General features: G+C 37.9%; 1 protein-coding gene across 2 annotated transcripts in view; it reads right to left on the reverse strand.

Annotated features, from left to right (window-relative positions):
• Positions 1-24,642, reverse strand: part of Arap2 (ArfGAP with RhoGAP domain, ankyrin repeat and PH domain 2) — a 131,728-nt gene that overhangs the window by 5,084 nt on the left and 102,002 nt on the right. For both annotated transcript variants that reach the window (XM_032915862.1, XM_032915864.1), the window contains 4 exons: positions 14,632-14,759; positions 8,359-8,441; positions 7,351-7,386; positions 5,468-5,531 (listed from right to left, as the gene is read on the reverse strand). In XM_032915862.1, the coding sequence (XP_032771753.1) occupies positions 5,468-5,531; positions 7,351-7,386; positions 8,359-8,441; positions 14,632-14,759 (311 nt within the window). The remainder of the gene's footprint in view (positions 1-5,467; positions 5,532-7,350; positions 7,387-8,358; positions 8,442-14,631; positions 14,760-24,642) is intronic.

Below are 24,642 nucleotides of genomic sequence, written 5' to 3' on the forward strand. Positions count from 1 at the left end.
TCTATTTTCTAGGCCCTGTAATCAAAGTAAGTAAACACTTATTTCCTGCCCATATCAAAGGTGATTTCATATCTCTTAATGTGAAAATAACTTGGTCTTTTATATCCCAAATTGACCTAAGGCATGACTAGCTGAAAAATTAGCCTTATTTCATGACCTTTTGAAAAATGTTACTTTTTCATCTAATTGAATTTCAAAGAAACGTTACCCCCTTTTACACACATATTTACACTGAAAATCACTCTATAACAGAGAGGATGGTAATTTTGTCCTCAAATTATTGACTGTGATTCTAGTCCACCAAACCATCATATTCATGCCCAGAAAACTTAACTTTGCCATATGGATAAGGACCCAAAGGTAAAAATGTAAGCGTTTGAGTGTTTAATCCTTGAGAGACAAATACATTAGCATTTTAAAAGAAGAGAAAGGCAAATTGATTTCCAGACAGCAATGTATTAAATAAATAGATAAATAAATAAATAAATAAATAAATAAATAAATCACATGCAAAAAACTCCACCAAGTAACAAACTAAAATGAGTTTGCAGATGTTTGATGAGTTAAAACCAAATGGTAACTAATGTAAGTAAAACCTCACTCTTAATTTTGCTCAAATTTTAAGATATGTTAGCGTTAGCAAATATTTATCTGTAGTTAGGATTTTAGCATATTGTTATACAGCAAATAATTTTTTTTTTTTTTTCCGGAGCTGGGGACCGAACCCAGGGCCTTGCGCTTCCTAGGCAAGCGCTCTACCACTGAGCTAAATCCCCAACCCCTACAGCAAATAATTTATGTCTACAAATATTTACTCTTTGCCCAATATATTGTACTGCCAACAGATTGGGAAAAGTTCTTTACCAATCTGACAGATGACTAATATCCAAACTATACAAAGAACTCAAGAAGTTAGACTCCAGAGAGCCAAATAATCCTATAAAAAACTGAGGTACAGAGCTAAACAAAGACTTCTCAGCTGAGGAATATTGAATGGCTGAGAAGTACCTAAAGAAATGTTCAACATCCTTAGACATCAGGGAAATGCAAATCAAAACAACCTTGAGATTCCACCCCACACTAGTCAGAATGGCTAAGATAAAAAACTCAGGTGACAACAGATGCTGTCGAGGATGTGGAGATAGAGGAACACTCCTCCATTGTTGGTGGGATTGAAAACTGGTACAACCACTCTGGAAATCAGTCTGGAGTTTCCCCCGAAAACTGGACATTGCACTAACTGAAGACCCAACTATGCCTCTCCTGGGCATATACCCATAAGATACTCCAACATACAGCAAAGACACATGTTCCACTATGTTCATAGCAGTCTTATATAATAGTCAGAAGCTGGAATGAACCCAGATGCCCTTCAACAGAGGAATGGATGCAGAAAATGTGGTACATCTACACAATGGAGTATTACTCAGCTATCAAAAACAATGACTTCATGAAATTTATAGGCAAATGGATGGAACTGGAAAATATCATCCTGAGTGAGGTAACCCAATCACAGAAAAACACACATGGCATGCACTCATTGATAAGTGGATATTAGCCCAAAAGCTCAAATTACCCAAGATACAATCCACAGACCACATGAAGCTCAAGAAGAAGAAGGATGACCATAGTGCAGATTCTTCATTCCTTCTTAAAAGGGGAAACAAAAATATTCATAGGAGGGGATATGGAGGCAAAGTTTGAAACAGAGACTGAAGGAATGGCCATTCAGAACCTGTCCCACATGTGTCCCATATATACACAGCCACCAAAACTAGATAAGATTGATGAAGCTAAGAAGTGCATGCTGACAGGAACTGGATATAGATGTCTCCTGAGAGACACAGCCAGATGATGTCAAATATAGAGGTGAATGCTAGCAGCAAACTATTGAATCCCATTGCAGGAATTAAGACAAAGGATTGAAAGAACTGAAGGGGCCTGTAACCCCATAAGAACAAGAATTCCAAACAACGAGAGCTCCCAGGTACTAAACCACTACCCAAAGTGTACACATGGACAGACCCTTGGCTCCTGCTGCATATGTAGCAGAGGATGGCCTTTTTGGGCACCAATGGAAGGAGAACCCCCTGGTCCTTCCTAGGTTGTAGCTCCAGAGTAGGGGAATGTCAGGGGCAGGAAGTGGGGTAGATGAAAGGGGAACACCCTTATAGAAAAGGGAAGTTGGATGGGATGGGGGACTTATGTCAGGCAAACTGGGTAAGGGAAGAACATTTGAAATTTAAATAAAAATATCCAATAAAAGAAAAAGTTAGAGTAGTATTAACCTCAATTCATAAAAGCTAATCATAAGAGATTACATAATATTTAATCATTAAAAATGTTTTACTCTTATGTCATGGTCCCAAAACATAGTTAAATACCTTTGATATTATATAATTGGGATATCTCAACAATAAGGCTGAGAGAATACAGAGAAGGATCTTGATAATTTTGTAAATTATGTTTTAAAATCCTGGAAGTATAGTAGATATGCTGTATATGAGATTAGGGAGGGCAGGAGCTTCCAGGTTTAAGTGAATGTTGTTATTTAACATTTGTAAGCATCACGTTGGGAGGCAATGGTTACTCATGATCAATGATCTCACTGGAAATCACTTTGCCTCTCACTTTCTCACCTAGTTCTATCTACCATGCTTACTTAATTTCACTGACTTTTGATATTCTTCTGACTCTTGACCCTTGAATCAATTCACCACCATTATTCTTGTAAGTTTCCCTGTTTCCTGTCCTTCAGACCCTGGTTTAGATCTCATAGTAATTTAGCAAATCCACATATAATTATGCTCAACAAATATACTACTTCTCCTTTGATTACATTTATTTCTTCAAAGCCCTGAACTTCATTATAATTTGATCTTTTCTATGGTAGCTGCTATTTGATGGGAGTACAAATACACAGGATTGTTCTGCAGATTTGCTTCATGTTAAAGTTAGCCTTAAACTTGTTTTGATTAGCAAATACTGCCCTAGGGAAAATGGACTCCTCATTACATGCATATTACTTTTCACTTTCTCTTCCACCTTGATACCTCTAACAACTTTTCCTGTATCACAGTGGTAACCTCACTGATTTAATTTTAAAATATCATTATTACTTAAATATATGACTTTCCATTGCAAGATTTACTAGTTTCTCTGCATCTGTAGCCATACACTCTCTTTTCTTTGCAGTCAGCAATTGTTCTGATTGCTAGTAACCTTTAATTGTTCAGTAGGCAAGCATTTAATTGCCCTGTCCTCAATCATTGGAGGAAAAATATTTGTATCACTCTCTCCTATGTATAATGCCTTTGAACAATGATGAATAACAGTGCTTCCTTGTGTCCAGCCATGACCTGTATCACTCTTCTAGCTATTGAATTATCTCCATTAGCTTATGTGGAAAAATATATACTGTTTTTGAGTCACCAGATCTCTGTTGGTCTCACTAATCACACTAGACATTAGCTCATTACCTCTACCTGTGTCTGCTATTGTCACTCTGTCTCATGGTTTCTATTTATTGGTGTTTTGGGTTCTGTTCTTTTATCAAGTTGGCTTGATCGCCCAAGTACGGAGCAGCTTAGTGGAAACTAATGAGTTCTCTGCTTTCCCTTCCTATATTTTTGTTTTGTTTTGTTGGGGAGGGGTTATTTGTTTGTTTATTTGAACATGTCATTCTTTTCTATGCTTTTAACGCAATCCAAAACCCAACTTGCCTCATATACATATTTCAACCTCAAACTGTTGCCTAGATTTTTAAAGTCTAAGTTACAACTCAACGTGTTCATTTATATACCTCACAGATATCTCAACCTCCATTTGGTCTGAATAGAACTCTTTCTTCTACATCTCTAGTAACATTCTGTAAAAAGACCAATTTTGTAGCTCCTAAAAATTAGGTTTCTTAATTTAGAGGAAAAAAAAAAAGGAGGGGAGAACGCACAAGAAACATACACTGAAAAACAGGTTATCAGCAAAAGGCACACCTACTCTTGAGTTTAATTACACCCTCAAGTTTCATATGAAGTGTCAAATTTTTACTCACTTAAAAATATGAACCTATTATAAAATCATCATTCCAAATGTGGCAAAATTATGAAGTATTAAGATTTCAAAGTATTATAAAATTACAATTTACTAATTCAGTACTTGGAGACTGAGCTACTCTGCCTCTCCATGAGGCACTCAGTGAGCTTGGTAGAAGGTACATATGGACAAGGGGCAGAAAGAAGCTAATCTCATAGACATGGTACCTTACAAGAGTATTTTTTTTAAAGATTTATTTATTCATTTATTATATATAAGTACACTGTAGCTGTCTTCAGATACACCAGAAGAGGGCATCCGATCTCTTTACAGATGGTTGTGAGCCCTCATGTGGTTGCTGGGAATTGAACTCAGGACCTCTGGAAGAGCAGTCAGGTGCTCTTAACCGCTGAGCCATCTCTCCAGCCCCAAGAGTATTTATTTTTAATATAAAGCAGGATGCCTCAGAAAACAGAAAAGTAGCTGCATATATATTCTTATGAAAGAAATTTATTTGAAATTGAAAAAAATCAATCCCTCATCAATTGGAAGAAATAAAAGTCTTTTTCCAAACAAACACAAAAATTAGCATTCTTCGAATTCTATTACTTCTATCAATTTAAACAACCCATGAACTAAAAAATAATAATTTGTGTTAAAAATCTCCTCATTCTTTATGTTTTCCACATTGTCCCCACTTAAACCTGGGCAGATACCTTCTCCCACAGAGCTGCCTTCTGTGGCTACCTTTCACTGTATAGTCCTGGCTCAAAAAAATATAATTTTCCAGTTATAACCACTGAAACTATGTCCTTCCTTGTTTTAATCTCCCAGAGGGGCTCACACACCTTCTTTTTCTCATAGCTTTCCTCAGAGAGAGCTTTAGGAGACTTGTGAGATGAATGGATTGTGATGACACCTCAAGAAGAAGAAGAAGATGAGGAGGAAGAAGAGGAGGAGGAGGGGAGGAGGAGAAGGAAGAAGAAGATGATTAGAGAATGAGTTAACTTCATTGTAAGAATTGCAAAAGAATCTGAATAGTAATAGTGACAACTCATTCATTAGCCATGAATTCCAATGCAATGGCAGAGGAGGAAGGATGGAAGAGAAGGCAGAGTGTATGCTTCCGTACGTGGCTCTTCGTGCCATTGCGGAGTAGTGAGAGCTAAGCCACAGCTACAATCTGAATCAGAACACTCTTCCTAAGCCACAGGGTCACTGGGCTGGCAGGATAAGAAGCCTGGACAGTCAATAGTCTCTCAAAGAGTAATGGAAAAAAATCTGGATTTTTGTATATGTAAAAAGAATACATGCAAGTGAAAGTGTATCAATTGTATATATCAAAAACAAAACTTACAGTAAAAATTACAAGAACACTGGCATTTCCTTTCAACACAGCTTGCAGTAGATTAGATGGTTATCATATATACCATACCTGAGCAATAAAGATACTGGCCATCCACTCCATCTGGGCTTGTAAACTGTCACAACATAGGTGCCTACAAACATAGTTTATATAATAAGTACTTGGAAAAGACCATTGCTCGTCCACACCTTGGTTAGTAATTTAATAGTTAGAAATATCTCTGAACTCTTCCAAACTTGTGATTTAATGAAATCAAACTCAGCCTATATCAGCAGGAGTTTCAGTCTTCTGGGAAGTAAACATCAAATTGGCATGCTGCACAATGATCAGCAATATTTTTCAAAAGCAAAGTCAGTGTTATTTGGTGTTGTCAGGCACATGACGGTAAAACATCTTTTTCCAGACACTCTGAGTGGAACATATGTGTGCATTCATTGAGTGGCAGGTTTTTGGTTTTTTTTAAGGCTTAGATATGGTCTCGTCAGATAAATATCACTATATATCTGTTGGCACTCACTCAGTAATGTTTTACTAAAACCCTAAATAAAGTAGCTTTTGCTCTCAATCTTTGCATAGTACATTAGGGAAGCTGGCCATGCAAACAAATTCATTGCACAGTAAGAGAAAGAGGCAGGCTGTAGGGAAAAAACAAACAAACAAAAAAAAAAAACCCCCACAGAAACAGCAGATGCACATACAGGGAGTCTGGAGATGGTGAGAGGAGGTTGCTTTCTAACTCTTTTTAACTCTTCACATTCCTGGACTTATTTTTTATTTATTTATTTATTTTTTTATTTTTTGGTTCTTTTTTTTCGGAGCTGGCGACCGAACCCAGGGCCTTGCGCTTCCTAGGCAAGCGCTCTACCACTGAGCTAAATCCCCAACCCCAATTCCTGGACTTATAACTAATAAGTAAAATCACATTTTATTTGAAAAAATAGGAAAAAAATGGCATTTCTAAAATCTGTTATGTTTTTCATTAGTCTTGCTAAGATCCTGTCATTTTTTTATCAGCAGGCAAAGGTGAGATCATCTATTTATGCAAACATAAATGTATGGCAATTAATCAGGATTGTAGGTAAGTGTGTGCAGTGAGGTTATGGTTTGAATGAATGATACTTGATTTTGTTGGTTCATCAGGAGTGAATGGAGGTCAGGAGGAAGGAAGCAGAATGTATCATGAAAGCATGATCCCAGAGCAACCTTATATAACACACTGGAAGACAAGCAGCAGCAAATCAAAGTCTAGTGCCCATTCTATCTTTAAGTATAAAAGAAAACTGGAAAAACTGAGGTTGATGAAGGCAAGGATTCTGCAAACTTTTCTGTACAGGATTTATAATAAGGTCTGAAAGCAGAAAAGAATTGTGTTTACCAGACAAAAGTCGTTAGTGTTTGTGTCAAGAGCACAGGAGAAATCCAAAGCAGAATCAGAAATGGAAGGAACAAAGAGATTCCCCATAAACCAGACAGATAGAAGCCCTGGGCCCCAGCATTGGTGTGAAGAAGGTATGAGAAACTATCCAACCTAATGTGATCTGAGGACTGTTTAGACAGGAGGTGAGTGGGAAGCAGGCTTTCAGTGTGTTCTGGGAGACAGGCAGGAGAAGGGATATAGTGGGAAAAGAATATGGAGAAAACATATTTAAAATCAGGATATAGATTTTTTTTTTAAGTTTTAACATAGACAAGTGTTATCTTAAATAAACAAAGAAACAAACAAGCCCTTATTTTTGCCTATTTATCTCCTAAAAGTTGGTTTCCACTACCATCTACTATCTTTTGAGGAAATCAGATGTAGTTTCATTGACAAGGATGAATAAGGGCCATTAACTGAATGTCACATAAGTTTCATTACTTTTTCTTGCCTGCAATTCTGCCTATGCCATGATGTCATTGTTTAGTCAAAGTTATAAATATTATATGAAATCAAAAGTCTGTTATTAACTTACCAGTGGTGTTTTTCAGAACAGGCTGTCAATCCCCAACTGTATCATACAGAGAACACAAACAATATGTTAGATTCCTGCCACTGACATGTTACAGTATGAGACAGCTCGAGAATTCCCCTTGAAGGAACTTACCCTTTAACATTACCAAGTCCCTGAGCCTGTAAAACTTAATCATTAATGTTTTTATTTTGTGTATTAATAAACTTTGTGCTAGTGTTAATAGCCTGTCTCAGGAATTTTATAGCAACACATAAATGATGAATACATTATTGAAAAATATCTATGGAATGGCTGAAATCAGGTATGTGTACATGTGCATGTGTTATACAGTGACTTCAGTTGAAAAGTTAAACATGGAGGCTAAAGTAAGACAATTTTTCAATAATGCAATCTGAGAATCACAGGTTATTAAAGAGTTTTCTGGAATACTGTAAAAGTATCATTTAGCTAAATAAAATGGATGTGGTAACAAATTATGGTATAAATTGAATATAAGGTTTGTCAAATATTTTTTTAAAAAACCTAACATTTTAGAGAGTACATGTCGTAAATGGTATAATGTTAATTCCAAATTTAGCTCAACTAAAGAGCAAACTGCAAAGCCAGGATCACATATTCTAAGTAACAGAAAATTGAAGGGCAGTTTTGATTTCTTGTGTTTATTTAGTATGCTTGGACCATTCCCTATACCCCAGACATTGCTGTGTCCTATCAAAGAATCGGAGGCCAAGGAACCCATGTTCTGAAGTTGCTGAAGTCTCCTAAGGATTTCCTGACTCATCCAGGGCAGAAGATAGTTGCTAAGGAGTTTGACCTATTTCTCCATGGGGAAATAATTTCTCTCATAGTCTCACAAAGCCAAGCAACCCACCCTAGGACTCCAGGTTCTTGAAGGCCTTCAAGACTTACAGGCGTTACATTAATGCTACTCAGCCCTAAGCCCTCCATCAATGAATTTAATTCCTGTTTTGTTTTCCTTGTTCACCATTCTTTCCTTTTTAGACTTACCTGGTTGGGGGCTTCATTTTCTTCTTGACACCAAGATAAAACTTCATCAACCTAAGAGGAAACATCTTTTCATGTTTGGTGCTCTGTAAGGAAAGAACATATAACCTGTAATTAAGTAGATTTTAAATTTTATTAATATTTCTGTAAACATTAATGACTTCATTCAGAATTCTTTATTTTGTGCCATGTTTATGAGTATACTACAAGTTTTAGCAAATAAAGACTGATTTGATTATAATATGACCAAATAAATAAATTTAAGTAGAACATAATTGACACAAATATGGGTCAGATTTTATCACTGAATGTAAAGAGGGTGAAATGTAAATGAATAAAATGATTAATAAAGTACTAATAAAAATAAAGACAATTTTATGCAATATAAATTTTACAATTGGGAAAAACAGACCATTTACATACATACAAGGATACATGATAAACTATTCTAAGTAGTTAGACTGGTGAAAATTATCAAGAATAACTTAAGATACATTATCAAAGGAATTTATGCTGTCTCTGGATCATTTCCATGTTCTCCAAAGCCCTTTGGACAGATGTATCTTTATTTAAATAAGTATCTGAAAGCTGTTAAAAAAATTGCTTGCAGAAGAGGAGAGAAGAGATTATATGAGTCACAGCTAGGGGCGACTGAAGAAGACAGCAGAGTGTTATTGTGAAAAGTTATTGTAAAGGTTAAACAACAACAACAACAACAACAACAACAACAACAACAACAACAACAACAATGCCTATCAAGGGTAGTCCAGTGATTGATATAAAATGAGTTCACAGTCGCAGCTACTGTATAAATATAGAACACCCTATACAAATCCTGATATAACCATTTGCTAGAACCCCAGAGAAATTCATAAAAGTTCAACTATGTAGCTCACCTATGTGTTATATATTAAAGTGTTACTGTGATGCCAACACTTTATAGCTCATTAAACTTGAAAAGTAAAAAGTAGGACCTATGCTTATAATGTTAAGAGCTGATTTCAATGGGTGGGAGCCGGAGTACTCAGAGGAAATACTTAGAGAAAAAGTAGCAAGGAAGTGAGGACTCACTTCCTTCCTTGTGATAAGTGGCCTCTGATAGTGAAGGAGCCCTGGGATTTGCATGGAGAATTTAGATCTGCATAGTGGTAACTTTCTTATTTTCAGTGAAGATATATGCCCACACATTTCATTAATTAACTTCCCTTTCAGGCCACTAACAGTAACAGACAAATTATGAATAATATGTTCTTATAATCTAATTAAGACAAAGATTTTATTTCTAACAATGTATGTCCATATCTTTGCCTATTTCTTTTTATTAACACTTAATATATTTGCATGGAAATAAGGTCTCTTTTGGACAGAATGTTTGATTTGAACTGCAGTTGGCTTTAATTTTGCTCTTTTATAAAGTCAAATAGACTAAGTATTTGAAAACAGTTCTCATGTGGCCTCAAACTCTAAACTTACTATACAGCACAGCATAACCTTGTTCTCATTTCTCAAGGGCTAGATGAATGGTCTCAGGAAACTTTCCCTGTGGCCCTGGAAAGCCTCACTCTTCTCCCCATTATTTGGCTAATTCCTCCTTCTGAGGCTGATTACCATAGTCTAGATATCTCAGTATTGAAGTCCACCAATCAAAGGCCTCCTTTGGTTCACCTAATTAACATGACCAATTAAAATAGATGATGCATCCTTGCCTATTCTAATACATCTATCCTCTTTTTCTCTTCTTAAATGTTACATCTGAAAGGACATTTGCAGCCCCTCCACCCACAACTACTTTAACTTTTCTTCCCCGTTTAATTTTTAAAAATTCTCTCTAAAAACAGATGGTGGGGTGTGGTTTGCATCTAATCTGTGGTCTGAAAGGGAAGCTTTGCTGTACCAGGGTCTCCTGACAGTAGAATTACAGAAATGTACCACAACACCGTGTGTGTTTACCCATTCTTAAATTTCCTTTAACATAAGATATTCCAGTACAATTGACAGGAACTTATTTTCATGGTCTTGTGAATTTTGATAGTTACTATTTTAAATTATTTAGTTATTTTGTTAACCTGAGATATTTTAGATTCAATATATGTGAAAATTAAAATTCTATATTTTTGTTGACAATTATTTTACTGCAATTAATTTAACAAATGCCCATAGTTAATACTTGCAATTTATGTGACATATTTCTAAATATATAGGTCTGGATACAGAATTCTTATACTGAGCCATTCCTCTACACTTACTTTTATATTAAGTTGCATTTTTTTAAAAGATTTTTCTGATGTGTTACACATCTTAATAATTGAAAAAATATTTTGTTTACTTATTCCAAAAAGTATTTGCTATTATTCTTATCTATTTTCCTTTTGAGATAAAGTATCATGTTCGTACAGTTCTAAAACAACAACTGTGAGGTTAGAAATCAATATCAGTAAGATTACACAAATTTTATCAGTGAAGTTCTATAGTTTCCTTTGGATTTGCTTCTATTTTTTGCTAAGGGCATTTAAAATACTTGACACACTGTTTCTTCTAAGTACAATGGAAAAATGATTTTTGATATTGTTCTTATGACTTGGTAACCTGTTGAATTATTTTTAAGAATCATTTATGTATATGAGTACACTGTCGCTGTCCTCAGACACACCAGGTCACCAAACCCCATACAGATGTGCCCCACCATATGGTTGCTGGGAATTGAACTCAGGACCTCTAGAAGCGCTCTTAACTACTGAGCCATCTCTCAAGCCCCAATTTGTTGAATTTTAAGGAAGAAACATTAAAAAAAAAAAAAAAAAAAAACCATGAATGCCTTTTGTGTGATCTTAAGGCATGGCCTTTGAATTTCTCTCGATAGACTCTATCCAAGAAGCAGAAAGCTGTTCACTAAGCCTGCATGCTAAAAGGAACTTTCTGGTTACCTTTGATGTGAGATTAAATCATACTACAACTGAGGCTAACACCCTCCCTGGCAGGTTAGGTGGTTAATCCCTGCTTCAGGACACCATGCTGGGCTAAGGCAGCAATTCCAATGGAATGCCAATGAGGGCATCTGCATGCCTCAGGCTGCCCATAAGGAAAGAAATCCCCTATGCCACTTCTGCCATTCAAGCTTATCACTTTATATCACAGTAAAGTCATGACTAGAAAGGCAAATCAGTAGCTAGGAAACATAAGTCTTTCTGTGTTCAAGTTCAATGAGATCGTGGCATAAGGAACCACAAAGTTCCCAATGGAAAGTTCTACAAAAGTAATTCTCAGTTTACAAATCTCTCTGTCTCCGTCTCTCTCATGAGGCCTCAGAAAGTTACACAAATTAAACTTCCATGAAATCTACAACGTATTGCTTGAGTTACTATATTTCAAAGTGAAGTTCTTAACTACGTCATTTGAATAAGTGAGCCTCAGAATTATCCCACAGCTAAAAGGAGTTTGCTTATTAGTTCATGCAACTGTTCAGGATTACCCCTCCCCCCATTTGCTTTTTTTCCACACCATTAAGAGAGTAATGGCAATATTCTTTGAAACCTCTCACCTTTTATGTAAATCAGTTATGAGCACATTTTAATTAACATTTTCTGTGTAGGGAAAAGCCTGTGAAAATGAAATCAATCTTCCTTGTGTATTATCCTAATTTGTTGTTAATGAACATTCATAAATTTTTTCTAATTAACAGTTGCTTTAAAAATACTTCTCAGTTTATAATTTCTACATCCTTTGCAGGAAATTACTTTCTAAATGCATATAGGGTACATATATTACTGAAAACTGTCCGAGAACCAAATTTTTACATTTAATAATTAGACTAAAATTCTATAACTATGGTCTCCATGATTTAAAATCCTGGGTGTTTATATGATATTGCAGATAATCCTACATATATATTCGTCTCATATGTGAGTGCTCAGCACCCATCTATACCAGATGAGAGCTTCTGCTGCCCTCAGACTGGAGATAGAGATGGTTGCAAATGCCTTGTTAGTGCTGGGAATCAAACCAGGGTCCTTTGTAAATGTCAGTGCTCTGAACTGTTACACTTATCTCTCTAAGCCCCACTGGATCATCTTTAAGCATACTTGGTATTACCCAGATGAAAAGACCCAATTATCTTCCAATAAATTGTCAGTCAAACTACTAAGCTAAAGTATTATTAATTTATTGCCCCTAGGAAATCTCTGCATAGAGCCTTTGAAATCTCATTGTAGGAATGGACTCTTTCTTCAAAGCTTATTGGTTAGTCTCTGGTTAGTTATATGAAATCATTTTGACTCAATTTCTTCATGTGCCATGAAGGAGTAGTAATAGTTCCAATTCCAGGGAGCTTTTAGAAAGATGAAAACAAGCTAGCCAATGGCCACATAATGTGCTGCCAGACAATACTCACACTACTTACTGTTGTTTGGGGATACTGTGGCCATTATTCTGTTCTTTCTACTACTGAAAATAATAATGGGCCTTCTGTTGGAATAAGGGCCTTGATTGGACAAAATATTCACTTGATTATTCATACCATTAGGATGGCATCCAACAGAAAACATAACCCTGTACCAACATGTTACAAGTATGGAAGATCAATGACCAAGTCAACCAGAATAAGTTGTGTGGTTTATTCTCACTCACTACAGAAAAGTAGACAAAGTTAACAAGGTTGTACTTTACATCACTAAAATAATTGCCTGTAATCACTTGATTTTCACAGAAATAGATCTAAGTTTCAAGAACCTTAAAACTCACTCATACAACTCAAAACATGTAGGTGATTTCTCAAAAGGTTAGTTCTCCTCTGCACAGAAAACACACACACAAAACAAGTATGTGAGATTAGGCAGGCTCCTTTTCAAGTGTGTCAGATGCAATAAGAAGACAGGGAAGGCTTCTCACTTCAAATTCTTACTGCTCCTGGGAACTCTACAGCTGGCTATTATTCCCCCCAAGCCAAACAAATCTTTTCTGAGTTCTTTCACCATAGAGTGAAACAAATGGTTGTGATATGGCTCTATAGTGATTGTTATATTTCAATAATTTATTGTTGAGACAGGTACTAGAAATCTGAGTAGCAGTATTCTATCTATATTATTCCGTTTATGGACACTTCTGTAAATAAAGCTGCCACTTCATTTACTAGTGCTTGGGAGTTGTTATTTGCAGGTAGATGAATAACTTTAGTCAGAAACTGTTAAAGAATCCTGCATAATATTAGGATTCCATCCTTTCACAAACTATCAGCACTCAAGTTATTCAACATCCTTCTCCAAATTGGAGTTGTCTCACATGATTTCATCAAAGCAAGTGGTTTGTAGAATGGTACACTAATAATTTCATGATGACTAACGATGTTGAACACATTCAGTTTAGTGGCTCGTGAAACATTTCTAAAGCTTCCTTCATGTAGTATCTGCTCAATTATTATCCAGATTAACAATTTTGATTTTTTAGATAGAAATATTGTATATTTCTATAAATATTGAATATTTTGTTCATTCTGCAACTTATCTAATCTTATTCTTAGGGGTATCTTTGGAACCATACTTTTATGATGATATATTTACATGTTTCATGTTTCAAAACTGGCTCTTAAACATACTCTATTTAAACATTAACATGATTAGTATATAGGACTCATAATACAATCATCACATTCTTAAGAGAAGCAGAGATGTTACATTACTTATTCACACCACTAACTCTTAACAGAGATGCGATTTTTCTTATGGCAAATTTAGTATTTTATAGCTATATTATTTATTTAACTCTCTTTTAAAATCTCTTGTTCTCATCACTACTTTGCATTTCTTCAATAAAACTCAGTACTTAGAGGGAATAATATGTAGAAGCCAGTAAGTGTGACACTGAAGGATTTATTCAAATGTATAAGGAAGATGTTAACCTTCATTACAGACTTCAGGTTTTGTCTTTTTTTTTTAGACCACTCTTCATTAAGTCTCCATTACTTTACCCAAAGCGTCTCTTTTGTCTTTAGAATATAACATTTTTTTCTCTTAATTCTGTTGGCTATGATGCTAATTTATATGATGGTTTATGTTAATGCACTGAAAGTCTCTTCAGTGATGATGTGATTTTCCTTCAAACAAAAAACTGGGGTTCCTAGGAAGGCCACAGGGATCTGGACTTAGTTACTGGGTTTTTGTTGTTATAGGAAATCACCAGCAGGCACTATTCTGAAGAGGGATGGTTGCTACTAGTGTCAGATGAAGATATAAACACCAAAGCAAAGCAATAACTTCCATGCACCAATCCTGCTTATCCAACTACCTTTGGATCCTTGTAAATAAAGAGATGTCCATCTCGTAAAACAACACATCGGTCTTGAAACTTATTCCCAGACAGTATTTTAGATGGTTCTTCTTTGAGTTTTAAGATGCCTTCCTTGATACTTTTCTCTGTAAAACAGAACAGAACTTATAGAATTTGGTTACACTTTCACTTATTGGGGGCTACAATAAAAACATTTGTATTTTGAATTTTTAAATATTTATTTTTAGCTATGTGAGCTAAATACTGTGGTGTGCCTATGTGTATGTGTCTGTTTGAATGTATGCCTTTTTAGTGTGGGTGCCACTGGAGGACAGTAGTGGACATTAAATCTGAAGCTAGAGTTAGAGATTGACAGCTCCTCAATGTGGGTGCTGGGAACTGAAATCTGAGAGTAGTAAGTGTTCTTGACCACTGAACAAATCTCTGTAGCCCCATATATTTTTAAATCTTGAAGATTTTATTTTAAAAGGTAAAATGTCATTACTTCTTTTTAAAAGTTCCCAGCGACTTAACCACCAACCAAAGAATACACATGGAGCGATCCATGGCTCCACCCGTATATGTAGCAGAAGATGACCTTGTTGGGCACCAATGGGAGGAGAGGCCTTTGGTCCTCTGAGGCTTGATGCCTCAGTGTAGGGGAATGCCAGGGCAGGGAGGTGGGAGGGAGTGGGTAGGTAGGTGGGGGAGCACCCTCATAGAAGCAAGGGGGGGATGGGACAGGGGAGTTTTGCAAGGGAAACAAGGAAAGGGAATAACATTTGAAATGTAAATAAAGAAAACACCCAAAAAACATTTACAATTTATTGTGAGGAAATGTACATACACTGAGGTCAGAGAAATAGTTGTAGAGTCATTTCTTAACCTTTAATGTGAGAGTTCTAGAGATCAAACTCAGACTCTTAGGATTGGTGACAAGAGACTTTACTTCTGAGCTACTCTGGTAGCCTCTACATCATATTTCTAAATGATGGTTACATGCTAAATGATTATATAGTGCATGTATGACATTAAATAAAATATAGTTCTTTGGCATATACCCAAAGATGCCCCAACATATAAAAAAGACACATGCTCCACTATGTTCATAGCAGCCTTATTTATAATAGCCAGAACCTGGAAAGAACCCAGATGCCCTTCAACAGAGGAATGGATACAGAAAATGTGGTACATCTACACAATGGAATATTACTCAGCTATCAAAAACAATGCCGGCAGATCTTCCTGGTTGCTGCCGCCGCAGAGAGCCCGTGGGCAGCACCCCGCAAGCGAACTTGAGCCTCGGGACCACAGGTAAGACCAACTTATCTGCTGCAAGTGACTTGCCTGGTGAAATCGGGACACACAGAGGCAGAATTCCTCTAGGACCGGACATGTCCTGTGTTTACCGGAAGTCCCAAACCTGCGGATCCCGGCCCGCTGCAGCTCTCTGCTCCCAGACCCCATGGGAGAGAGACCTCACCGCCTGGTCAGGTGGGCACTCCTGAGGCTGCAGAGCGGAAGAGACCACCAACACTGCCCACCCCTGCCCACATCCCTGGCCCAAGAGGAAACTGTATAAGGCCTCTGGGTTCCTGTGGGGGAGGGCCCAGGAGCGGCAGGACCCCTGCCTGAGACACCGCCGGAACCTGAAGGAAACAGACCGGATAAACAGTTCTCTGCACCCAAATACTATGGGAGGGAGAGCTAAACCTTCAGAGAGGCAGACACGCCTGCGAAACCAGAAGAGACTGCACTCTGCACACATTACTGATTCCAGAGGAAAACACCAAACTCCATCTGGAACCCTGGTGCACGGAGGCTCCCGGAAAGGGCGGCGCAGATCTTCCTGGTTGCTGCCACCGCGGAGAGCCCGTGGGCAGCACCCCTCAAGCGAAATTGAGCCTCGGGACCACAGGTAAGACCAACTTTTCTGCTGCAAGTGACCTGCCTGGTGAACTCAAGGCACCACAGGAACAGCTAAAGACCTGTAGAGAGGAAAAACTACACGCCCAAAAGCAGAATACTCTGTCCCCATACCTGACTGAAAGAGAGGAAAACAGGTCTACAGCACTCCTGACACACAGGCCTATAGGACAGTTTAGCCACTGTCAGAAATAGCAGAACAAAGTAATACTAGAGATAATCTGATGGCGAGAGGCAAGCGCAGGAACCCAAGCAACAGAAACCAAGACTACATGGCACCATCGGAGCCCAATTCTCCCATCAAAACAAACAAGGAATATCCAAACACACCAGAAAAGCAAGATCTAGTTTCAAAATCATATTTGACCATGATGCTGGAGGACTTCAAGAAAGACGTGGAGAACTCCCTTAGAGAACAAGTAGAAGCCTACAGAGAGGAATCGCAAAAATGCCTGAAAGAATTCCAGGAAAACGTAAATAAACAAGTAGAAGCCCATAGAGAGGAGACACAAAAATATCTGAAAGAACTCCAGGAAAACATAAATAAACAAGTAGAAGCCCATAGAGAGGAGACACAAAAATCCCTGAAAGAATTCCAGGAAAACACAATCAAACAATTGAAGGAATTAAAAATGGAAATAGAAGCAATCAAGAAAGAACACATGGAAACAACCCTGGATATAGAAAACCAAAAGAAGAGACAAGGAGCTGTAGATACAAGCTTCACCAACAGAATACAAGAGATGGAAGAGAGAATCTCAGGAGCAGAAGATTCCATAGAAATCATTGACTCAATTGTCAAAGATAATGTAAAGCGGAAAAAGCTGCTGGTCCAAAACATACAGGAAATCCAGGACTCAATGAGAAGATCAAACCTAAGGATAATAGGTATAGAAGTGAGTGAAGACTCCCAGCTCAAAGGACCAGTAAATATCTTCAACAAAATTATAGAAGAAAACTTCCCTAACCTAAAAAAAGAGATAACCCATAGGCATACAAGAAGCCTACAGAACTCCAAATAGATTGGACCAGAAAAGAAACACCTCCCGTCACATAATAGTCAAAACACCAAACGCACAAAATAAAGAAAGAATATTAAAAGCAGCAAGGGAAAAAGGTCAAGTAACATATAAAGGCAGACCAATCAGAATCACACCAGATTTCTCGCCAGAAACTATGAAGGCCAGAAGATCCTGGACTGATGTCATACAGACCCTAAGAGAACACAAATGCCAGCCCAGGCTACTGTATCCTGCAAAACTCTCTATTAAAATAGATGGAGAAACCAAGATATTCCATGACAAAACCAAATTTACACAATATCTTTCTATAAATCCAGCACTACAAAGGATAATAAATCGTAAAGCCCAACATAAGGAGGCAAACTATACCCTAGAAGAAAGCAAGAAACTAATCGTCTTGGCAACAAAACAAAGAGAAGAAAAGCACACAAACATAACACATCCAAATATGAATATAACAGGAAGCAATAATCACTATTCCTTAATATCTCTCAACATCAATGGCCTCAACTCCCCAATAAAAAGACATAGATTAACAAACTGGATACGCAACATGGACCCTGCATTCTGCTGCCTACAGGAAACACACCTCAGAGACAAAGACAGACACTACCTCAGAGTGAAAGGCTGGAAAACAACTTTCCAAGCAAATGGTCGGAAGAAACAAGCTGAGTAGCCATTCTAATATCAAATAAAATCAATTTTCAACTAAAAGTCATCAAAAAAGATAAGGAAGGACACTTTATATTCATCAAAGGAAAAATCCACCAAGATGAACTCTCAATCCTAAATATCTATGCCCCAAATACAAGGGCACCTACATACGTAAAAGAAACCTTACAAAAGCTCAAAACACACATTGCACCTCACACAGTAATAGTAGGAGATTTCAACACCCCACTCTCATCAATGGACAGATCATGGAAACAGAAATTAAACAGAGACGTAGACAGACTAAGAGAAGTCATGAGCCAAATGGACTTAACGGATATTTATAGAACGTTCTACCCTAAAGCAAAAGGATATACCTTCTTCTCAGCTCCTCATGGTACTTTCTCCAAAATTGACCATATAATTGGTCAAAAAACGGGCCTCAACCGGTACAGAAAGATAGAAATAATCCCATGCGTGCTATCGGACCACCACGGTCTAAAGGTGGTCTTCAATAACAATAAGGGAAGAATGCCCACATATATGTGGAAATTGAACAATGCTCTACTCAATGATAACCTGGTCAAGGAAGAAATAAAGAAAGAAATTAAAAACTTTTTAGAATTTAATGAAAATGAAGGTACAACATACCCAAACTTATGGGACACAATGAAAGCTGTGCTAAGAGGAAAACTCATAGCACAGAGTGCCTGCAGAAAGAAACAGGAAAGAACATATGTCAGCAGCTTGACAGCACACCTAAAAGCTCTAGAACAAAAAGAAGCAAATACACCCAGGAGGAGTAGAAGGGAGGAAATAATCAAACTCAGAGCTGAAATCAACCAAGTAGAAACAAAAAGAACCATAGAAAGAATCAACAGAACCAAAAGTTGGTTCTTTGAGAAAATAACAAGATAGATAAACCCTTAGCCAGACTAACGAGAGGACACAGAGAGGGTGTCCAAAGTAACAAAATCAGAAATGAAAAGGGAGACATAACTACACATTCAGAGGAAATTCAAAAAATCATCAGATCTTACTATAAAAGCCTATATTCAACAAAACTTGAAAATCTACAGGAAATGGACAATTTCCTAGACAGATACCAGGTACCGAAGTTCAATCAGGAACAGATAAACCAGTTAAACAACCCCATAACTCCTAAGGAAATAGAAGCAGTCATTAAAGGTCTCCTAACCAAAAAGAGCCCAGGTCCAGACGGGTTTAGTGCAGAATTCTATCAGACCTTCATAGAAGACCTCATACCAATATTATCCAAACTATTCCACAAAATTGAAACAGATGGAGCACTACCGAACTCCTTCTATGAAGCCACAATTACTCTTATACCTAAACCACACAAAGACCCAACAAAGAAAGAGAACTTCAGACCAATTTCCCTTATGAACATCGACGCAAAAATACTCAACAAAATTCTGGCAAACCGAATCCAAGAGCACATCAAAACAATAATCCACCATGATCAAGTAGGCTTCATCCCAGGCATGCAGGGATGGTTTAATATACGGAAAACCATCAACGTGACCCATTATATAAACAAACTGAAAGAACAAAACCACATGATCATTTCATTAGATGCTGAGAAAGCATTTGACAAAAAATTCAACACCCCTTCATGATAAAAAGTCCTGGAAAGAATAGGAATTCAAGGCCCATACCTAAACATAGTAAAAAGCCATATATAGTAAACCAGTTGCTAACATTAAACTAAATGGAGAGAAACTTGAAGCAATCCCACTAAAATCAGGGACTAGACAAGGCTGCCCACTCTCTCCCTACTTATTCAGTATAGTTCTTGAAGTTCTAGCCAGAGCAATCAGACAACAAAAGGAGGTCAAGGGGATACAGATCGGAAAAGAAGAAGTCAAAATATCACTATTTTCAGATGATATGATAGTATATTTAAGTGATCCCAAAAGTTCCACCAGAGAACTACTAAAGCTGATAAACAACTTCAGCAAAGTGGCTGGGTATAAAATTAACTCAAATAAATCAGTAGCTTTCCTCTACAAAAAAAGAGAAACAAGCCGAGAAAGAAATTAGGGAAACGACACCCTTCATAATAGACCCAAATAATATAAAGTACCTCGGTGTGACTTTAACCAAGCAAGTAAAAGATCTGTACAATAAGAACTTCAAGACTCTGAAGAAAGAAATTGAAGAAGACCTCAGAAGATGGAAAAAGATCTCCCATGCTCATGGATTGGCAGGATTAATATAGTAAAAATGGCCATTTTACCAAAAGCGATCTACAGATTCAATGCAATCCCCATCAAAATACCAATCCAATTCTTCAAAGAGTTAGACAGAACAATTTGCAAATTCATCTGGAATAACAAAAACCCAGGATAGCTAAAACTATCCTCAATAAAAAGGACTTCAGGGGAATCTCTATCCCTGAACTCAAGCAGTATTACAGAGCAATAGTGATAAAAACTGCATGGTATTGGTACAGAGACAGACAGATAGACCAATGGAATAGAATTGAAGACCCAGAAATGAACCCACACACCTATGGTCACTTGATTTTTGACAAAGGAGCCAAATCCATCCAATGGAGAAAAGATAGCATTTTCAGCAAATGGTGCTGGTTCAACTGGAGGTCAACATGTAGAAGAATGCAGATTGATCCATGCTTATCACCCTGTACAAAGCTTAAGTCCAAGTGGATCAAGGACCTCCACATCAAACCATACACACTCAAACTAATAGAAGAAAAACTAGGAAGCATCTGAACACATGGGCACTGGAAAAATTTCCTGAACAAAACACCAATGGCTTATGCTCTAAGATCAAGAATGAAACCAAATGGGATCTCATAAAACTGCAAAGCTTCTGTAAGGCAAAGGACACTGTGGTTAGGACAAAGCGGCAACCAACAGATTGGGAAAAGATCTTTACCAATCCTACAACAGATAGAGGCCTTTATATCCAAAATATACAAAGAACTCAAAAAGTTAGACCACGGAGACAAATAACCCTATTAAAAATGGGGTTCAGAGCTAAACAAAGAATTCACAGCTGAGGAATGCGAATGGCTGAGAAACACCTAAAAGAAATGTTCAACATCTTTAGTCATCAGGAAATGCAAATCAAAACAACCCTGAGATTTCACCTCACACCAGTGAGAATGGCTAAGATCAAAAACTCAGGTGACAGCAAATGCTGGCGAGGATGCAGAGAAAGAGGAACACTCCTCCATTGTTGGTGGGGTTGCAGACTGGTACAACCATTCTGGAAATCAGTCTGGAGGTTCCTCAGAAAATTGGACATTGAACTGCCTGAGGATCCAGCTATACCTCTCTTGGGCATATACCCAAAAGATGCCCCAACATATAAAAAAGACACGTGCTCCACTATGTTAATCGCAGCCGTATTTATAATAGCCAGAAGCTGGAAAGAACCCAGATGCCCTTCAACAGAGGAATGGATACAGAAAATGTGGTACATCTACACAATGGAATTACTCAGCTATCAAAAACAACGACTTTATGAAATTCGTAGGCAAATGGTTGGAACTGGAAAATATCATCCTGAGTGAGCTAACCCAATCACAGAAAGACATACATGGTATGCACTCATTGATAAGTGGCTATTAGCCCAAATGCTTGAATTACCCTAGATGCCGAGAACAAATGAAACTCAAGACGGATGATCAAAATGTGAATGCTTCACTTCTTCTTTAAAAGGGGAACAAGAATACCCTTGGCAGGGAATAGACAGGCAAAGATTAAAACAGACACAGAAGGAACACCCATTCAGAGCCTGCCCACATGTGGCCCATATATATACAGCCACCCAATTAGATAAGATGGATGAAGCAAAGAAGTGCAGAAGTGTAGATCGCTCCTGAGAGACACAGCCAGAATACAGCAAATACAGAGGCGAATGCCAGCAGCAAACCACTGAACTGAGAATAGGACCCCAGTTGAAGGAATCAGAGAAAGAACTGGAAGAGCTTGAAGGGGCTTGAGACGCCATATGTACAACAATGCCAAGCAACCAGAGCTTCCAGGGACTAAGCCACTACCTAAAGACTATACATGGACTGACCCTGGACTCTGACCTCATAGGTAGCAATGAATATCCTAGTAAGAGCACCAGTGGAAGGGGAAGCCCTGGGTCCTGCTAAGACTGAACCCCCAGTGAACTAGACTGTTGGGGAGGCGGCAATGGGGGGGTGGGGAGGGAACACCCATAAGGAAGGGGAGGGGGGAAGGAGATGTTTGCCCGGAAACCGGGAAAGGGAATAACACTCGAAATGTATAGAAGAAATATTCAAGTTAATAAAAAAACAAAAACAAAAAACAATGCCTTTATGAAATTCATAGGCAAATGGTTGGAACTGGAAAATATCATCCTAAGTGAGGTAACCCAATCACAGAAAAACACACATGGTATGCACTCATTGATAAGTACCTATTAGCCCAAATGCTTGAATTACCCTAGATGCCTAGAACAAATGAAACTCAAGACGGATGATCAAAATGTGAATGCTTCACTCCTTCTTTAAAAGGGGAACAAGAATACCCTTGGCAGGGAATAGACAGGCAAAGATTAAAACAGACACAGAAGGAACACCCATTCAGAGCCTGCCACACATGTGGCCCATACACATACAGCCACCCAATTAGACAAGATGGATGAAGCAAAGAAGTGCAGGCAGACAGGAGCCGGATGTAGATCTCTCCTGAGAGACACAACCAGAATACAGCAGATACAGAGTCGAATGCCAGCAGCAAAACACTAAACTGAGAACAGGACCCCCGTTGAAGGAATCAGAGAAAGAACTGGAAGAGCTTGAAGGGGCTCGAGACCCCATATGAACAACAATGCCAAGCACCCAGCGCTTCCAGGGACTAAGCCACTACCCAAAGACTATACATGGACTGACCCTGGACTCTGACCTCATAGGTAGCATTGAATATCCTAGTAAGATCACCAATGTAAGGGGAAGCCCTTGGTCCTGCTAAGACTGAACCCCCAGTGAACGTGATTTTTGGGGGGGAGGGCGGCAATGGGGGGAGGATGGGGAGGGGAACACCCATAAGGAAGGGGAGGGGGAGGGGTTAGGGGGATGTTGGCCCGGAAACTGGGAAAGGGAATAACACTCGAAATGTAAATAAGAAATACTCAAGTTAATAAAAAAAATAAATAAAATAAAATAAAATATAGTAATATAACACTGAGAATAAATCCACTTCCACGTGTCCACAAGTTTTTGTTGTGGCTTACCTACAAGCCTGCAAGCCTTGAATTCCCCCCTAGGACAATCAATGATGCTTCCTGTGACTCATTTGACTTCAGAGCACTGAAATTTTTAGTAACACCTGGGCGATCAGTGTAGCCATGCCCCTCACTGGGTGCTCATTCAACTTTCAATGGATTCTGTTTATCTAATCAGAAATGAGATTTCACATAAGTGTGAGCCAGAGTATGAACAGTAGGCCAGATGTTATAGACACTTCTAAGTATAGGAAGTGTTGCATGAAGCAAAAACATGAAAATTGAGTTGGAAAGAAAGAAATGGTTTTGTGTACACATGTACTTTCAATTGAAAGCTTATGTATATACAGACTTTCAACTGGGTAGCTATTGTACAGAATTGTTCGTTTTTATATTCTTTTATTTACTTAAATTTCAAATGTTATCCCCCTTCCCAGTTTCCCCTCCACAAACCCCCTATCCCATCCCTCTCCCCCTGCTTTTATGAGATTGCTGCCCCACCTACCATCTATTCCTACTTGGTGCCCTAGCATTCTCCTATGCTGGGTCATTGAGCCTCCACAGGACCAAGGATTTTGCCAACCTATAGATTTATTCTAATGGAAGAAATTGCTAAGTACAAATCAACAAGGGGAAATGGAACTCACCTTTGTTAGAGCAACAGGTCTGAAGAGTCAAAGCACTCTCTAAAACACTAAATCTTTCAGAGATGGACCCAGAGCATACACTAACTAACAAGCACTACCTCATTTAATATTTGTTTTTCTCTAATCAAATTCCAACATGCTATTGCTATTACCTTTACTGCCTCTCACGCATGGCTACTTATAGCTTTATGAAACCTATTTAGCTACCACTTCAGGTAAGAGAGCAAATGCTTTCCTCTAATCCTATTGAGTTACTATTTTACAATTGGGAAAACTCAAGAATCAGGGGTAAGAGCCAGAGCACAGCTTCTGCCCCAAAGGCAGAGTTCAATGCTCTCTGCTGCAAAAAACAAACAAAACGAATGCATGCACATAACAAAACAGAGTAGATGATATGCTCAAGGCAAGCAGATATATCATGCTCTCTGTCAAAGATTCACAAACCCTTTGATTCATGTTTTTATATAAAAATACTCCATCCTAACTGGCATTCCTTAACACTAACAGAATTCTTGTTTTGCAGAGAGCCAGAAGTG

The sequence above is a fragment of the Rattus rattus genome, chromosome 11 (assembly GCF_011064425.1).
Source record: "Rattus rattus isolate New Zealand chromosome 11, Rrattus_CSIRO_v1, whole genome shotgun sequence".
Classification (NCBI taxonomy): Eukaryota; Metazoa; Chordata; class Mammalia; order Rodentia; family Muridae; genus Rattus; species Rattus rattus.